At 42.6% G+C, this 17,398-nt stretch overlaps 1 protein-coding gene across 1 annotated transcript; it reads right to left on the reverse strand.

The window, feature by feature from the left end:
• Positions 1-2,408: 2,408 nt before the first annotated feature.
• Positions 2,409-5,733, reverse strand: CMA1 (chymase 1). Its single transcript, XM_007986352.3, has 5 exons — positions 5,255-5,733; positions 4,421-4,571; positions 3,532-3,667; positions 3,091-3,345; positions 2,409-2,715 (listed from the first exon to the last, which is right to left on the reverse strand). Exons 1-5 carry the CDS (start codon positions 5,310-5,312, stop codon positions 2,572-2,574), a joined length of 744 nt encoding a protein of 247 aa, XP_007984543.1. The 5' UTR covers positions 5,313-5,733; the 3' UTR covers positions 2,409-2,571.
• Positions 5,734-17,398: the final 11,665 nt, after the last annotated feature.

A 17,398-nucleotide genomic window follows, 5' to 3' on the forward strand; every position in this document is an offset into this window, starting at 1 on the left:
TAATGTAAAATGATGGGCTCATTGGTCTTAATATATACCATGCCACCCAGAAGCAGTCAACCTAGTGGAATTATGAGCTGGCCTGTTGAAAGCTCAGCTAAGGTGCCAGCTCAGAGATGACACCCTGTAGGGTTGGAAGTTGGAGCACTGCTTTCCAGGATGTGATACATATGCTGAATCAATAACCAATTTATGGTTCAGTGTCCCACATAGCTAGAATATATGAGTCCAGGAACCAAGGGTTAGAAGTAGAATTGATCCCTTTAGTTATCACTCCCAGGGACTTACTTGTGGAATTTGTATCTTCCTGTTCCTGCAAACTCAAATTCTGCCAGTTTAGAGGTCTAAGTTTCCAGGAAGAAAATGCTTTTTCCAATGCAGGTGGGAAAGGCTCCAGTGAACTGGAAGTTGTGACTATCACTCAGTCATCTGGGACTCCTCATAACAGTGGACCAGCAGGCAAAGGAAAGAGTTGCCTTATGGCTAGAATAATTGGCCTTAATTACCATGAGAAGCTAGGGTCGCTGCAATGCAATGGGAGAAGATAAGAGTATGACTGCAACCGAGGGGATTCCCTGGAAGTATCCCCTATACTTTTGTGCTCACTGAATTGTAAATGGGCAGTTACAACAACCCAAACCTAACAAGTGCAAAGCAACTAACAACTCAGTCCCCTCAGGGTGGAGCTCTGGATCACTCCATCAGACTACAGCTCAGACTTACTAAACTGCTAGATGGTTGTGAGGGGGCACCTAGAGTGGGTGGTGGAAGTGAGATGCAAAATATCAATTAGGACTCTAGGACCAACTGTGGCAGTGGAGATTTTCAGGAGATTGCAATTGACCATTGACACCAATTACCAGAAAAGACTACTCATTAACCTGAGGGAACCTGTAGGACTTAGCTTCTGTGGTAGCTTCCTGAATGGGCTGAGTGACGCACCTGGAAATGGAAGGATGCTTTGTTCCCATGCAGAAAACCCTGACCAATAGGATTCTGAAGATAGGTATATGCATTTATCCACTGGTGGAGCCATGAGTGGTGCTGCATCCTCAATAGTTAGAATACAAGGATGGGACTTGGAGCCAGCATAAAGACAAAATCAGAATAGCTATTAATCCCATCATGTAGAGATAACCCCCATAATTATTTTGATGTAATTACTTCCAATTTTTTCCTGTGCATATATAAAACATATAGCTACAAAACTGAGATTCTACTATAGGAAGATTTTTCATATTGCTTTGTAAAAACATTACATTATATTGAATATATTGAATTTTCTTGAATTTTTCCATATTAAATGTTTTTAACACAAAGCTTATGAATTTAAAATATTCATTCATACAAGTTTGTCATAGAAGCTTTCCTCCATGTCTGGGATTCCAGATTTTTGCTATTAAAAATGCTGCAATTAAAATTTTTATGAATGAATCTTTGTATATGTCTTTGATTTTTTCTTAAAGAAAATTCCTAGCAATAGTTCACTTGGCCAAAGGTGTTCAGCACACCCTCAGAAGGGATGGGTGTTGCCAGCCTCAGGCTCTGGCTGTCCTGTCCCTATCCTGCCCTGTTTTCTCTCCTCCAGTCAGTCTCCCGTGACAAGGGTTTGTGTTGAGCAGGCTCTAGGTTGTGGACTTCCTGCTGGTTTGGGTGAAGCCATTTGTGGATGGGTGTTGCTCATACAGACCTTGTGATGCTGTCTCTCCTCTAATCTGTTCTCAGTATCTGTTTTGTAACAATAAGCGGGTGGGAGGCAATCTTCTCTGCATATCAGATGAAAGCTTCACAGAGGGAAGATCTTTTCTTATCAATGTGGACTATGAGGAGGGCCCTGTGTGGTATCAACTGCCTTCTTTATATCATGTATCTAAACCAGCGGCAACGAAAGAGAGTGATCTTTCTTTCCTCCTCCCTCCCTCTCCTGGGGATATTTAGCAATGCCTGGAGACATTTTGGTTGTCACAACTTTGCAGTGGAGAAGGGGGTGTTGCAACTGGCATCTAGTAGGAAGATGCCAGGGATGCTGTAAACATCTTATATCTTGTTTATAATTCAAAATGTTCTTAGTGATTCTGAATATTACTAAAGATAAATCAGAACTGGTATAGCGTTGATAATTAAGGCAAGGAAGGATTTGGTGGCATTTCTTATGCTGGAAATATGGATCCCGCCTTTCCAGGGAAAATCTCTTCTTTTTTCTCAATTTTTTCTTCATTATTTCCTATTTCTCTCTCTCTCTCTCTTTCTTTCTCTTTCTGTCTCTCTCTCTCATACACACACACACACACACACACACACACAGACACACCCCTTCCAAATCCTTGTGTACTTGGGCTGGGAATCAGGTCGCTATGTGCAAGGAGAAGAGAGCAGCAGAGAGGGGACACACACTCATGACTAGAAACTGTGTCTTCACTGAGGTTTATTGAGAGTTCTGTGTCCTGTAGGATACTTCTGGAGGCTCAGGGTTGTGGTTGAGGGACCAAGGGCAGGCCAGAATGAGTGGCACACACTTTGCTGGTCAGGTCCAGTTCCAGGTTCCCTTTAAGGCTGGCTCAGGATCCAGGGTTAATTTGCCTGCAGGATCTTGTTGATCCAGGGCCGGTAATGGGAGATTCGGGTGAAGACAGCAGGGGGCTTTGCATCCAACCGACCATAGGATACGATGCCCTGGGCCACCCCAGCACACAGAAGAGGGCCCCCAGAGTCTCCCTGGAGGGGGAGGAGAGAGAGAGAGAGAAGAAGGTAAGCCCAGGAAGTCCTCCACTCCTGTCTGCCAGCCAGCTTGGAGTCACAGTGAGACCTAAAGTCAGACCCGGGAGCTGGGGCTCCTCACTTACACATCTAGTTCTGATGCCCCTTCTTCCTTTCTTGGGACAGTCACCTACATTCTTCACGTCACCCCATGCCCCCAGTGCAGTAGACTGGAATGGATGGTCAGAGGCTGTCTTGGGCCATGGGAGGACAGACAATCCCTGTGATGCCAACTCTGTCACTGGCTGACAACCTTCTGACCCAATCTCCTTCTAAGAGCATTCTGGTCCCTGAACAGTGAGTTTTGGAGAAGAAACCTAGTTGGAGGATCACCTTAAATGCAGATTTTGTCTTCCTGGGATTGCCCACACACAGCTGAAGATTGTGGTCAAAGTATCTGAAGTGGCTGCAGGCCTGGGGATCCATGAGTCTCAGCTTCACCTCTTGCAGAGTGTCTGAGCCCGGCTTCAACACACCTGTTCTTCCCCAGCCAGCCACCCGGCACATTCTCCCAGGTGGGACAAAGTTGAATTGGGATGGGAAGGGGAGTGTCCCCACGGCCAGGGTCAGTTTGGCTTTCTCCTTCAACTGTGAAGGGAATAAAGGACTGTCAGTCCTCGAAATGGGTTCTGGACAGTTGGAGGTGATCAGGGAGGGACAGGGTGAGTAGCTTCATGTTAGAGTCAAGTCCTAAGAAAACTTCAGGGCAATGAGGACCTGAAGGAGAAGCTTAGGAGAATGGGAAGTGGAAAAGGAGAAGAGAGGTGTTGTCACCTTTAGTAACATGATATCGTGGTGAAGAGTAGAAGTGTTATATTTTGGATGACGGAATTGCTTTATAACCTCAAGCTTCTGCCATGTGTCTTCTTTCTCTGTTATGTTATGGGCTCCAAGGGTGACTGTTATAGACCTGTTGTGAGGAATAAGGAAGGAAAAGGAGTGACAGGCATGGCTTGGGGTTTCTCCTGAGGTGAGCTCATTCTGAGAAAAGGGGACTGAAGTCTCTCACTGGGTCGCCGGACTCTACCCATCTCCCTTTTCATGGGCCACTTGTGGCGTTTAGGGGCTCAGGTTTTACTCATGAAAGAGCTTTCTCGGGGAAGAGACACGATTTCTAGGACCCCTGGAATTACTGGGGAATGAACAGACCATGGAGGACTCAGGGGACAGGGTTCATACTTCCTGATTCAGGGAACCCTGGATGAGGGCCAGCCCCCTGAAGCAGGAGATATCAGTTAAAGGGGAAAGTGAGGGTCTCATGTGGACCCTGTTCTCTGCCTCCCATAAAATGATGGGTTCAGGACCCTGAGAACTAGAGGCCAGCGTTTTTGAAAAGGCCATAGAGGAAGTGGCCCTGAGACTGGGTGGGGCCCTGAAAAGTGAACCGTGTGCCTTGAGTTCGGTAGGGGTGAGGGGTGCTACTGCTACAGGAGGGACCTTGGACAGGGCCTCCTTCTCCTCCGAAGGGGAGCTTAGCTCACAGTGACTGAGGCTCAAGGAAGCTATTCAATCACAGACTAAAGTCTTTCAGCCCAAGTGTTCCCTCTCCTGAAAGCTGACCAGACCCAGGACCCCCTCTTCAGGCCCCAGTGCAGGTGTACCCCTGGTTGCTACTCTGGTTGTTCACCTCCCATTTGGAGATAAATGAACCCTGTTGTCTCACCTTCCTGCACAATGAGCAGCTGTCAGCACAAAGTTCCGTCTTATCAGGAAACCACCACAAAATTTTGAGGGACCACTGGAAGTGACAATTTCCAGGTAGGCCATGTAGGGGCGGGAGTGTGGCTTGCATTCTGTGCCCCCGATGATCTCCCCTGGAACAGAGCACCCCAGGGTTTAAACATGGGCATTGATACTCTCTCCAATGAATGGACAAATTGGGTTAAAGCTGAGCGAGGCTTCCCTAGAATCTCATTCTTACCCTGTGTTCTGCCCATCTTCCCTCTCCTGTCTCCTATATTTCGTATCTTTCCCACTTATAACCTTCCAGGTGAAATCTTATTCTTTCCTCCAGGTGAAACAGCTGGTCCTGCCTCTGCTCCATTCAGATGTTTTCACCTCAGATTTCCCCCACTCCCACCTTGCCCTGGCCCACCCTCCTCTCTCTTTGTGTAGGACCGGCTGTCCAGGTTCCTGTTTTAGATTTCTCCACAGCTCATGAGCATGGTCACAGAGTCAGCAAATAACAAGGTAATGGGTAGCCCTGATGCTCAGAAGATTAAGAGGACATGTCTGTTTTCCTGGGGATACCCCTTTTCCTTCCACTTGCTCTGGGTTTTTCCACAATTGAGGTAAAATTCCTTGTTCCTGGGAGCTGTCCTAGGCTGTAGAGAATGGCAGTGGGTGGGTTGGCGTGCATCCCAAGTGGAAATTTCCCTTTGGGACTCTTGAAGAGAGATCTTGGAACGCTGTTCAAGAGTCAGCTATTTTCAGACTAAACATATTTGTTTCAGGAGCTGATACTGCAGATTTCAGAGGGAAGAACCCCGATACTCACCAGCTTCAGCTCTGGAGCACAAGAGAAAGAGCAGCAGGGGGAGAGGAAGAAGCAGCATCTTCCCAGAGAGGTTGCCTGAGCAAATGCTGGTTTTCCTTTCCAGTCTTGGGTTTTATAATACCCAGCAGGCAAGAGAGGGGCAGGACTGGTAACCACAGGAACTGCGTGGTCATGTTTTCTTTTCTCACTCTGAATTGGCTGTGTTTATGATCAGAAGTTCCCCCAGAATCACCCTGTGTTTTTCTAGAGAGGAACGTGAGCCCTGAACTCCCAAGGGCTGGCTTCTCAGATGTACCCTCAACCATAGTGCTTTTTCTGGAGTTGGGGGCAGGAAATGGAGGGACTATGTTTTTCTTTTCCAGTTAGGGCAGCTTGTGAAAGGCCCACTGAATGTTCAGTGCAAAGATTTTTATGGCTATGATCCATAGTCAGAAATGCATATTGCAGAGTCCCAATGTATGCACATATGTATGTGTGAGTACATAAGCAAAAATCAAAGGTTTCAGAAAACAATCTTTATCTTAACCTTGTGCGATGTTCTCTGTTAGTTTCCATTCCACTCCACTCCACTCCACTCCATTCCACTACATGTCAAAACTTGAGCAACAATGCCACTAAAAGGGATAATTCCTTGTAATTTGAAAAACATTGACCTGGATCTCTCTCCTCTGAACCACATGTTTTTGGCAGAAGAGAGATCCAAGGAGGCTAGATGTGGGAAAGGAACAGACCCTAGGACAGAAATTTATGCAAAGAGCAATTAGGATTGGAATTAGCATTTTCTGAGAGTCTAGGCATATCATATATTGTCACAACTCTTAGATACATTATTACTTTCATAGCAACCCTATCAATATGTATTACCGTTATGATCGTTATCATGTTATGATAGTCAAATTTTTAAATCAGCTATCATAGCTTATGGTTCAGAATTAGGTTTTTCTGATTCCAAATCAAGGGCCCTTTCTGCTCTAGCACTAGAGAGAAATAGAGGAATAGAGTCCTGCCAATGTGGAGGGGAAGTCAAGATATAGAAGGGTGTTTGCTCCAGAGAGGTTGGGGTTTCCTACTGTCACATTAAGAATCAAGCTTTCCACAACAACCTGGGGATACACCATTACTGTCACTTTACAATTGTAGAATTGAGACTCAGACACATTAACATGACCAAGATCACACACCTTATAATATCAGAAGTGGGTTTCAAGCACATAGCTGTTATTTTCCCTGGACTTAGAGAAGGCAGTCCACATGGTGGACTGTCATTTCTCTTGGAGATTTACAAGGCATTTAGTTCAAAAGATGGGGATGTGTAGTGTATAAGTGCCTTTTCCAAATCGTCTTGCTATGCCCTTGGTCTCAGTTTGGGCTTGTGACCAGAGTGATCCACTCCTTAGTATATATTGGCCAGGCCCTCTGTTGCTTTTAACTTAATTTCCCAAGTTCTACCTACAGCTCTAACTCTATCTAGAATAAGACATTTACACACATTCCTAATGTCTTTTCAAATCTGGTCTTCTTAGGTGTCCTTATACCACTTTCTTCACTCTCTCAAGTGTTGCCAGAGAATATTCAGAATGCCCAGTTAAATTTGTATTTCAGATGACCAACAAATCATTTTTTAGTTAAGTATGTCCAAATATTGAATGAGACATACTAATACTACAAAATTGTTGTTTATCTAAAATTTGAATTTAGCTGGGAATCCTGTATTTTTTATTTGCTAAAGTTGGCAACCCTACTCTGGGCATTCCACCATTAGCAGAACAGAAGAGAATCCAGAGCTGGAGAAGTCTTGTCCTGTGGTCTTACATCAGTTAGACCAAAAAAGCAGAGGCTTAAACAAATCAAAGGTGTTTGTTTTCACTGATATAATGAGAAATTGAGAGGTAGGTAGTCTGGGACTAGTATGACAGCTCCACAGCATCAAGATTCAGATCCACCAAGACTTAAGTTTTGTTCCACCTGCCTGGCTGAGGGTGAGGAAATGGAATAGGTATAACCCCAGTCAGGGGACCAATTTCAGAAATGAGGACTGCACTATCTGCTCACATTTTCTTCTTTTCTCTGTCATAAGTATACCTGTGTATTTTAAGATATTTCCTTTTTCTCATTCTTCTTCGAAGCCCCTTTGGTTATTTTATATGTAGCATGTTGGTAGTGAACTTTATGGATTAGTGTACAGTTATCAAGCTGGAAGACTAGAGAATATCAAATTGAAAATGTGATCAAACTATTGTTGGAGCATGTATCACCTCTCTAGGTACTCTAGGTACTTCACAGTACTTGAAGTTAAAAGCAGTAACTGTTGACACTGGGTTATTTCAGTTCTGCTGAGTCAAGCCTAATTTTCCTTTATATGAAAGATAGTAAAGATTACGTTCAGTGGGATAATTTTTGTTCTTGGAAACTTTAAGTATGGCAAAAGAATGAATGTTGATGTTGGGCAGCCAAGTGATGGATTGTAGTAGACATTTTCCATTTATGTGGCTCCTTAATGTCTCTGGAACACCCTTCTTGTATTAGAGGAATTCCCAATGATAATTTTTGCCTTACTAAGGTGGAATCCACAAACTTCCATTCCCAGTTTCTCTTGCATTTAGGTCATGTGACTTAGACTCTGTTTATCAGATAAAGGGGTGTACAATTTGACTTAGAAGGGAGTAACATGAGGGAGCTATTATCATGTAGAATTAATTCTTCTAGTGAGGGCGAGTGGCAGAGGGGTAAGGGTTTGTGGAAATAATTGATGATTCAGATGTCTAGTGCTGCCTAGAATGTTGGGGCCAACCAAGGGGTAGTGGGACCTTTGCTGCACAGTGTAATGGTGTATTTTGGACATTGCTTCTGGCTAGTTCAACTCTAGACATAATCCTACAGCATCTTGGGAAGCAGCTGTTAAGTATGTATAGAAAAAACTAACAATCTGTTTTTACAAAATAAATGTGCGGTCAGTGGAGGTAAGTGATTTCTCATCGTGGCAGATACTCAAGTAGAGGTTGAATTGAGTCTTGATTAACAGTTAGTAGGACAGAAAATTTGGGCCTGATGTAGAAGCACTGGCATTTAAATAATGGCAATGATTCCTTAGTAACTCTAATGCAGAGGGATCATCCCTTCTCTGAGTTCCCAAAGCATGTATTAACTGTGCTATTATTCACTTTGCCTTTTAAGGCCTGCAGTTTGCTCCGCGGTTAGATGGGGTGAGTTTGAATCTTGGTTCTGCCACTTAGCTATGTGTATGAACTTAGGAAAATTTTTAAAGTTCTCAACCTTAGTTACTGCATCCATAAAATATGAAGAATGATACAGTACAAGGCTTTTTTTGAGCATTAAATATGATGCTCAATAGGAAATGCCACGTGATTGGTTCTTAATAAATGTTGGTTTTATTCCTTTGTGTTTTGCCTTGTGCTGCCATATCACCACTTGATGGATAATTGATAGATGTGCCCTCATTGGCTGTATTTTTTTTTTGATGAAAGAATAAATCTCATACTTCCTCTAAATTCTCCTAAACACATTACAGATTAACATCCATTATGGACTTTGGTTATTCCATGTTTTGCATATAACATCTTTTTTCTATTCATTCATGTGCTGCCAGGCTATTTATTGTTCTTTGAGTAATGACTGTGTCTTTCTTGATTGAACATTTCTATGCAAATTGTTTTAACCCTCGAGGTGGCAGGTATAAAACACCTAGAAATTTTCATGAATTTTGCAGTCTCTTGTAAAGAACTTGTAAAGAACTTGTAAAGAACTCCTGTGGGTCAGGGACAGCTGATGGCATAGGCTCAGACCGAGCAGTAGTGCAGTGGAGCAGACAGAGTACATCCTTTATGGCATTGGCAGATTTTCTTGAAGCAGGCTGGAGCTCACTCTGCGTTTGCCCTTGCAGTAAGTCCTGCCTGGTTCTATAGTTTCTGAATGACCAAGTTTTTCTGAATTTAAGGTTTACATTTAACAGGTACTAGCTTACATTAAACATCTATAAAGCAATTTAAGAGAATTACTTTCAAATTGATTTATTTTACTGTATTGCCTTCACTCTTAACACAATAGTTCACTTTTGAATTACTGCACTCTGCACAATATTTCTGAGTGAACAGAGTATCCAGGAGAATGAGATATGGAGAGATCCTGGGAGATTATTCCCAGTGTTGGGGCAGGAGGAAGATTTCTCAGTGTGTGTGTCTTTATTTCTTTTCCAGGCTCTTTAGCACAAACCTAAAAACATTTTGCTCTTTTGAGGGGTTCTTCGTAAGATTTCTCTTTCCATTCATCATTTCTGAAATGGGCTAGTATTAAAGTAGGGAGAGTCTGAGGGTGTCCTTTATCATAAGTTTGGACAAAGCTCTTTTATGTGGATGGCTTCTGCTGTAGTCTCTGAGATGCTACCGCTCCCCTTATCACTCTGTTTCAGTTAAGCAGGCCTACTTCTTGGGCCATCATCTTCTGTAACATTGTAGCCATGATGATTTTATCTTTTCTGGGTGGGCTGTGGGGGACGCTGATAAGGCAACAGCTATTCTTTCCATCCCAGGGGTCCACATGATGCTTGTTTAATCTGTGGTTGGTGGCAGTGGTGGAGCTGGTGCTCACAGGCTCAGCCCTGATCCTCATCATCTTCACTTCTGCTTCCTGTGAGCCAAGATGTTAGAGTATTGTTCCTGGATTGAAAGGAACTATACTCTAGTTGTATTCTAGATGGTCCTGCAATGGCTTGATAGCTCCTTATTGAGATTACTATATTATGGGATTTTTATATTGTGCTGGGGCCTTAAAGGGTGTCTCATTGGTCTAGTCATTCTTGGTTGGAAGGAGATTCCTTAGTTTCTTGAAGGGCAGATGCTGCCCAGGATGCAGGTATGGTTTTGGTAAGGCTGATGGGGTAGATAGTGTGAAAGGGCAAGTTATGTGAGACTCACGAGACAGGTGGTATCAACAGCATGTGTCCACGGCCACAGGGTAGAGCCTGCAGGGGTTGTTTAGGGATTTTTCAATGGTGCTTCTTTCCAACCACAGTTGGAAGGAAAGGCAGAGGGAGCAAATCAGGACAACAGACAGCTCCCAGCCCTTCACTTTTTTTTTTTCTGGGAAATGCCAGGTTGTTCAAAGAAAATGAGTTGTCCTCTGGGGAAGGTAAGGAGGATGGAAATGCAGGTCAAGAACGGCAAGATACAGATGGAGTGGACATGGAGAGATGTATAAATAAACTTGCATATCGATTATGTATTTTTTTTTTTTTTTTTTTTGAGACAGAGTCTCGCTCTGAGGCCCAGGCTGGAGTGCAGTGGCCAGATCTCAGCTCACTGCAAGGTCCGCCAACCGGGTTCACGCCATTCTCCTGCCTCAGCCTCCCGAGTAGCTGGGACTACAGGCGCCCGCCACCTCGCCCGGCTAGTTTTTTGTATTTTTTAGTAGAGACGGGGTTTCACCGTGTCAGCCAGGATGGTCTCGATCTCCTGACCTCGTGATCCACCCGTCTCGGCCTCCCAAAGTGCTGGGATTACAGGCTTGAGCCACCGCGCCCGGCCCGATTATGTATTAACCAGGATCCCTGTTAGGAAACTCCTCTCCCCCAACCTTTTTTCCGCCCTGAAACTTGAAGTTCTTTTTCATAATTTCAAACATTCCCTTTAATGATCTTTAATACTACCAAAGGTGGAGAAATCAATATTTCACTATCAGTTAATGACCGAAGTAAGGAAGGGGCACTGGCTGCTCAGGGAATGGGTCAGTGGGCAGTAGAAATGGCAGTCACAAACAGGCCTTCAATGTGTGTTTTTAAGGGGTTTATCTGGACACACCCCATCACCTAAGTGCATCCCTAAAGGCTGGTGAGGAGCACAGTTCTTCTGTATGACCTGGCTACAGAAAAAAATGGCTTCTCTCTGGTTATGGTTCATGTTAATTTTTTTTAAAACTGAGAATCATAACATAAATACTTGAGTGAAAAAATATTTTTTCTTTAAATCAATAATTATAAATTAAACATTCATGGAATCATTACCCAGCTTGATTTGTCATTTCCTTTAGACATTTCATCATGTCCTTATCCTGCCCTCCTCAATACGAGAGAAAGGCCGTGGATAAGAATTGGGGGCATTTTGAACAAAATAGGTTAAGGGAAACTTCCAAAGCCAGTTTCTAATTCTTTCTCCACCCTAGTCTTCTTGTCCCTGGGACACTCGCATCAACTGCAGGAAAGAATATGACTCTTCTAGGTAGAGATCTCCCTTTGGAACACAAGCAAAGATATCCTGCAGCATTATTTTAGGCTCTTTTCTGACCCAGGTTAAAGATTTTGGAATAGGGGCTGAGGACCTAGAGGAGAGGAAGTTATACCCTAGACTCACTAGATCTGGCTTCAGGAGGCAAGAGGAAGACCAGCAAAATGATCAGGGCCTGCATTTTCCCTGTGACACTGCCCATGCTGACCATAGTTAGTTCTTCTGTCACCCATTCACTGGGCCCTGCTTTTATAGCCCTAGAAGTAGAAGAAAGGGGAGGGCTTGAAGCCACAGAAACCGCCTGATCTCGTTTCTGTCTTTCATGCTGGCATAGTTATCTTCCTCATCAGAAATTCTTATGACTCTACTCTCTGCTCTGGTGGTGTAGAAGTTGTGGTCAGTTCCCAAGAGTACTAGGATGAGGGATGCACGCTTGTCATTCAGAGCAGCTTTCTAGAAGTAGATAGTGGAACACATGGAGGCGGGAGTTTTAGGTGCTGTAGCGCCCATTCTAAGCAGGGATTAGGGACCTTTTCTGTAGATCACCAGGTAGGAAGTACTTTCAACTTTGAGAGCCAAATGGTCTCTGTGGCAGCTATTCAACTCTGCTGCATAGCACAAAAGCAAACACAGACAATTTGTAAACTCTGGATATGAATGTGTTGCAGTACAACTTCATTTACAAAAGAAAGTGGGAGGCTGATTTGGCCTGCAGACCATAGTTTGCCAGACCCTAATCTAGGTATCAGCCCTTCTTTCAATTCTAACAATCAGAAGAAAGGAATGTGGTGGTGTGAGGAGGAAGGAAAAAGGGAGAGTTTATTTTTTAATTTTTTCTTTCTTTCTGTGTTTTTATTGAAACGTAATTCACATACCATAAAATTACCCTTTGAAAATATACTATTTAGTGCCTTTTAGTAAACTCACAAGGTTGTGCAATCATCAACACTATTTAATCTAGGACATTTTCATCACCCCATAAAGAAATCTGTATTCATGAGTAGTCACTCCCATTGTCCACCTCCCCACAACCCCTGGCAACAAATAATCTACTTTCTGTCTCTATGTATTTTGCCTATTCTGGACATAAATGGAATTATATAATATTTAGCTTATTATGTCTGGGTTCTTTCACCAAAAGTAAAGGGTGAATTTACAATGTGTTTGGCACTGCTAGGACTTTCCATGTATCTTCTCATTTAATCTTTATTAACAATCTTTTGGGGTTAGTATTATTATACACAATTATGTGGCACTCAGTGGAAGTTCAGAATGTCACATAGCGGCAGAGCCAAAATTTAATTTGTCTGGTTCCGAAGCTCATACTTTTTCCATTCCACTAATATGAGTAATAGGGGTTGTGGGAGGAAGAGTTAGTCCAATGAATGGAGAAAAAAATGTAACGTATAAAGGAGAACAGTTGTGTTCTCTGGAGGGGTTGGGGTTACCACTTGCGCATTGAGAGTCACACTTGGCTTGAGAATAAATTGATATCTGCAGCTGTTGTTATTTGAAGTTACCCTGGACTCTCATTATTTTATGTGCCACTGAGGAAGAATAAAATTGTTCTAAATTAAACAATAATGTGTCATTAATTACCAGGTTCATTTCTGTTGTGAAGAAATTAAAATGAGAAATGTTGTGCATCTTTTAACCTATGACATATGGGAGAGTTCAGGTGTGTGCTTTATCTCATTCACCCTCAAATCAACCCTGAGAAATATTATTGTTTTTATTTTACAGATGAAGAAACTAAGTCTTAGATAATTTGAATCACTTGACAAAATTTTGTAAGCGTAAACATAACTAGGTATCGAACTTGTATCCAATTGCATGATCTTTCCTTGCATCATCCTGCTGTCCTGGACTGTAGAAGCAGAGCAAAACCAACAACAAACCATTTCTCTCAATTTTATAAGGCATGATCTGTATTATTATGATTTTTAACATTATTTTAATTTCATTTTAGATTCAGTGGGTACATGTGCAGGTTTGTTACATGGATATATTGTGTAATGGTGAGGTTTGGGCTTCTAGTGAAATATTGTACTCAATATGTAATTTTTCAATCACTCTGCTTTGGAGTTCCTGGTGTCTCTTATTTTCATCTCCATGTCCATGTGTACCCATTGTTTAGCTCCCACTTATAAAAGGGAACATGCAGAATTTGATTTTCTGTTTCTGAGTTACTACACTTGGGATAATGGCTTCCAGGCCCATCCATATTGTTGCAATGGGCATGATTTCATTCTTTCTTATGGCTGCATAGTATTCCACGATGTGTGGTGTGTGTGTGTGTGTGTGTGTGGTTAGATATTTTCTTTATCCAGTCAGCCATTGATGGACACTTAGGTTGATTTTATGACTTTGCTATTGTGAATAGTGTTGTGATAACCATACAAGTGCAGGAATCTTTGAAATATAATGATATCTTTTCCTTTGGGTAGATATCTAGTAGCGAGATTGCTGGGTTGAATGCTAGTTCTATTTTTTGTTCTTTCAGAAACTCCATACTGTTTTTCGTAGGAAATTTACACTCCTACCAACAGTGAATAAGCATTCCCTTTTCTCTGCATCCTTGCTAGCATTGGCTTTTTTTTTTTTTTGACTTTTTATTAATAGCCTTTCTGACTGGTGTGAGATGGTAACTCATTTTGGTTTTGATTTGCATTTCTCTCATGATTAGTGATGAGTTTTTTTTATATGTTTGTTGGCTGTCTTCTTTTCAGAAATGTCTGTTAATGTCCTTTGCTCTTTTTTTTTTTGAGACAAAGTCTCACTCTTTCGCCCAGGCTGGAGTGCAGTGGTGCTGTCTTGACTCACTGCAGCCTCTTCCTCCCAGGTTCAAGCGATTTTCCTGCCTCAGCCTCCCAAGTGTCTGGGATTACCGGCACCCACAATCACTCCCAGCTATTTTTTGTATTTTTTGTAGAAACAGGGTTTCACCACATTGACCAGGCTGGTCTCAAACTTCTGATCTCAAGTGATCCGCTCACCTCAGCCTCCTAAAATACTGGGATTACAGGCGTGAGCCACTGTGCATGGTTTTTGCCCACTTTTAAAATGAGGTTATTTGTATTTTTTTCTTGTTGATTTGTTTGAGTTTCTTATATATTAGTCCTTTATTGAATGTATAGTTTGCAAGTGTTTTCTCTCACTCTATATATTGTCTGTACGTAGGTCTGTCTCATTCTGTAGGTTCTCTCATTCTGTAGGTTGATTGTTTTGCTGTGCTGAAGCTCTTTAGTTTAATTAAGTCCCATTTTTCTAATTTTGTTTTTGTTGCATTTGTTTTTGAGGTCTTATTCATAAATTCTTTACCTAGGCCAATGTCTAAAAGAGTTTTTTCTAGATTTTCTTCTAGGATTTTTATAGTCTCAGGCCTCACAGGCGAGGCCTCCCAAGTAGCTGGAAGTATAGGTGCGCACCACCACGCCTGGCTAGTTTTTTGAACTTTTAGTAGAGACTGGGTTTTGCCACATTGGTCAGGCTGGTCTCAAACTCCTGACCTCAAGTGATCTGCCCACCTCGGCTTCCCAAAGTGGTGGGATTACAGGAGTGAGCCACTGCACCCGACCATTTTGCTTTCTTGCTTCCATTGCAGATTCATTGCAGACCCGAGAACAGTTGGGTTTATGTTGTTTCCTGTTCTGTCTTACTTCCTTTCACCAGTCTCCTTCAGTGTTCATTCTAAGCAGTCCTTAAACCATCCCTTTCCCATGGGTTTGGGTAGGGACCCTTAAATCTGGGATGCTTCTCTCATTAAACCTTGTGATGCTGCCCTTCCCTCTATCAGCTTTCAGCATTGGCAAGGCCAGCAACGGAAAGTTCTCTGCATCTTAGAATCAGATCTATCAATGGTGATCTCATATCTGGTGAGATTTAGAAGAGGTCTGTAATGTCACAAACTGTCCTTTTCACATGCCTACATGAACCTCATTTGATTTGTGGTTGTTGCCAGGAATGGAGGCAGCCTACTCAGGAGTCCTGAGTAGTCCTGGATTTAGCCCTCCAGGATCTGAAATCAGTGTTGTCCCAGATAATGATTCTGCCTTTCAGTTGCTCTTTATTCCTGTATTTCCTTATCTCTTAACACATACATCCAGGAAAAACTTTCTCCTTCCCTTAGAAGTTATGCATGACAGACACAGTTCTGAACATTTGGCTAGTCTATTGATGCTGCCATAGGGAAGTGCTCTAAATATTAAGACCTCTTCTGAAAGACTGATTTTTCAGTGCCTGTAAGGGGAATGTCATAAGGAGAAAGGAGCGGTGAATTTCTCAGGACAAATGTTCTTGATTAACAGCAAAGATCACATTGTCGAGACCTGGGAAAGGGTACATCTTTTTCCTACAAAAGCCTTATTCACACCATGCATTTGGGAATGAGGTAAAGTGAGTATTAAATACATAGTTAAGAGCTCTGGAATCAGACTGCATTGGAATCCTGGTAGCACCCTTTACTAGCTTTGTGACTTTGGGTGCGTTTCTTTATCTCTCTTAGCTCCCCACTTCCACATCTATAAAATGGGCTTAATGATAGTGAGGATTAAAATTGTTTTGGGAAAGTATCAGGCATAGTAAGTACTCAAAGTTAGTTATCAGTATTGACATTATTGGAACCAAGATCACTAACCTCTTCCAAGAGTTTGTGAACCAGAATTGTCTTCCTTTAAGTTACACCAGGACTCTAAAAGGCCAAAGAAATAAAAAGAGGACCTCTCAACACTTGGAACAGTCTTCCACCTGCCCCAATCCTATCACAGCATCTGAGGGATTCTGGGAGCCACCACTCTGTTCCCAGCCCCTACTCTGAGGAGCAGTGGTTCTGTGTCCTGGGGTTTCCCAGCCTTGTGAGAATGATAACATCCTTTCTATGTTATGCTGGGGCAGTTAGGTGCATCCTCATTTTGTGTTGTGGGACCTCATGTGCCACTATTTCCATTCATTCTTGCAGTTGCTCAGCTTCCCCTAATTTTTATAACCTTTTCTGTATGGCCTGGGTTCCTTGAGAACCACCTGATACATGACTGGCACTATCTCACCCAGCCTCAACCTTCTATTCTTTTTCTTCTGCTGTCTTATGAGTTCTTTCAATGACAATATTTGTGTCAGCCTGGCTATCAAAATTCTCTATTCCTCCCAAGCTCTGGGGTTCTAATAAAATGCCACTCACTCACTCACTGACTCACTTTACCGTGAGAAAGTAGATGGATGAGCAGTTCCTAGATACCAGACCCTGGTGAGACAAAGGAGATCACAATCTGCAAGCTCATAACTACAGCACAAATAGCCATGTGCTTCAGTGAGAGATGTATAATGTGCTGTGGGGTGGTTAGAGAAGCTCTCGAGTCTGTCCTGGGAAAGCAGTGACAGCCTCATTTGAGCTGAGATCTCAAGGATAGGTTAGATTTATCATTGGCCACATTGAGACGGGGCTTTCTGTGCAGAAGTAGTAACCTATGCAAAGAGGGCAAGAGAAAGGACGGGTGTTTGTGGAACTACATAAAGTATCCAGCAGAAAGTTGAGTGAAAAAGGGCAGGAATGGCGGAAGATGAGGCTGGAGAAGAGCTGGGTTAGGAAGGGCTTATGTGCCATGAAAGTGTAGAGTTTGTCCTATAGGTCAGTTTTTAAAAATTGTGGTAAAAAACACATAAAATCATGGTAAAAACCATATAATTTACAAACCTAACCATGTTTAAATGTACAGCACAGTAGTGTTAACTATATGCACGCTGCTGTGCAGATCTCTAGAACTCTCTCATCTTGCACAATTGAAACTCTATACCCATTGAATAATTCCCCATTTCCCCCTTCCCCAGCCACCATTCTGCTTTCTGTTTCTATGAGTATTGGCTACTTGAAATACCTGATGTAAGGGGAACTATGCAGTTTAAAAATTTTTTT

This window comes from Chlorocebus sabaeus, chromosome 24 (assembly GCF_047675955.1).
Source record: "Chlorocebus sabaeus isolate Y175 chromosome 24, mChlSab1.0.hap1, whole genome shotgun sequence".
Lineage (NCBI taxonomy): Eukaryota > Metazoa > Chordata > Mammalia > Primates > Cercopithecidae > Chlorocebus > Chlorocebus sabaeus.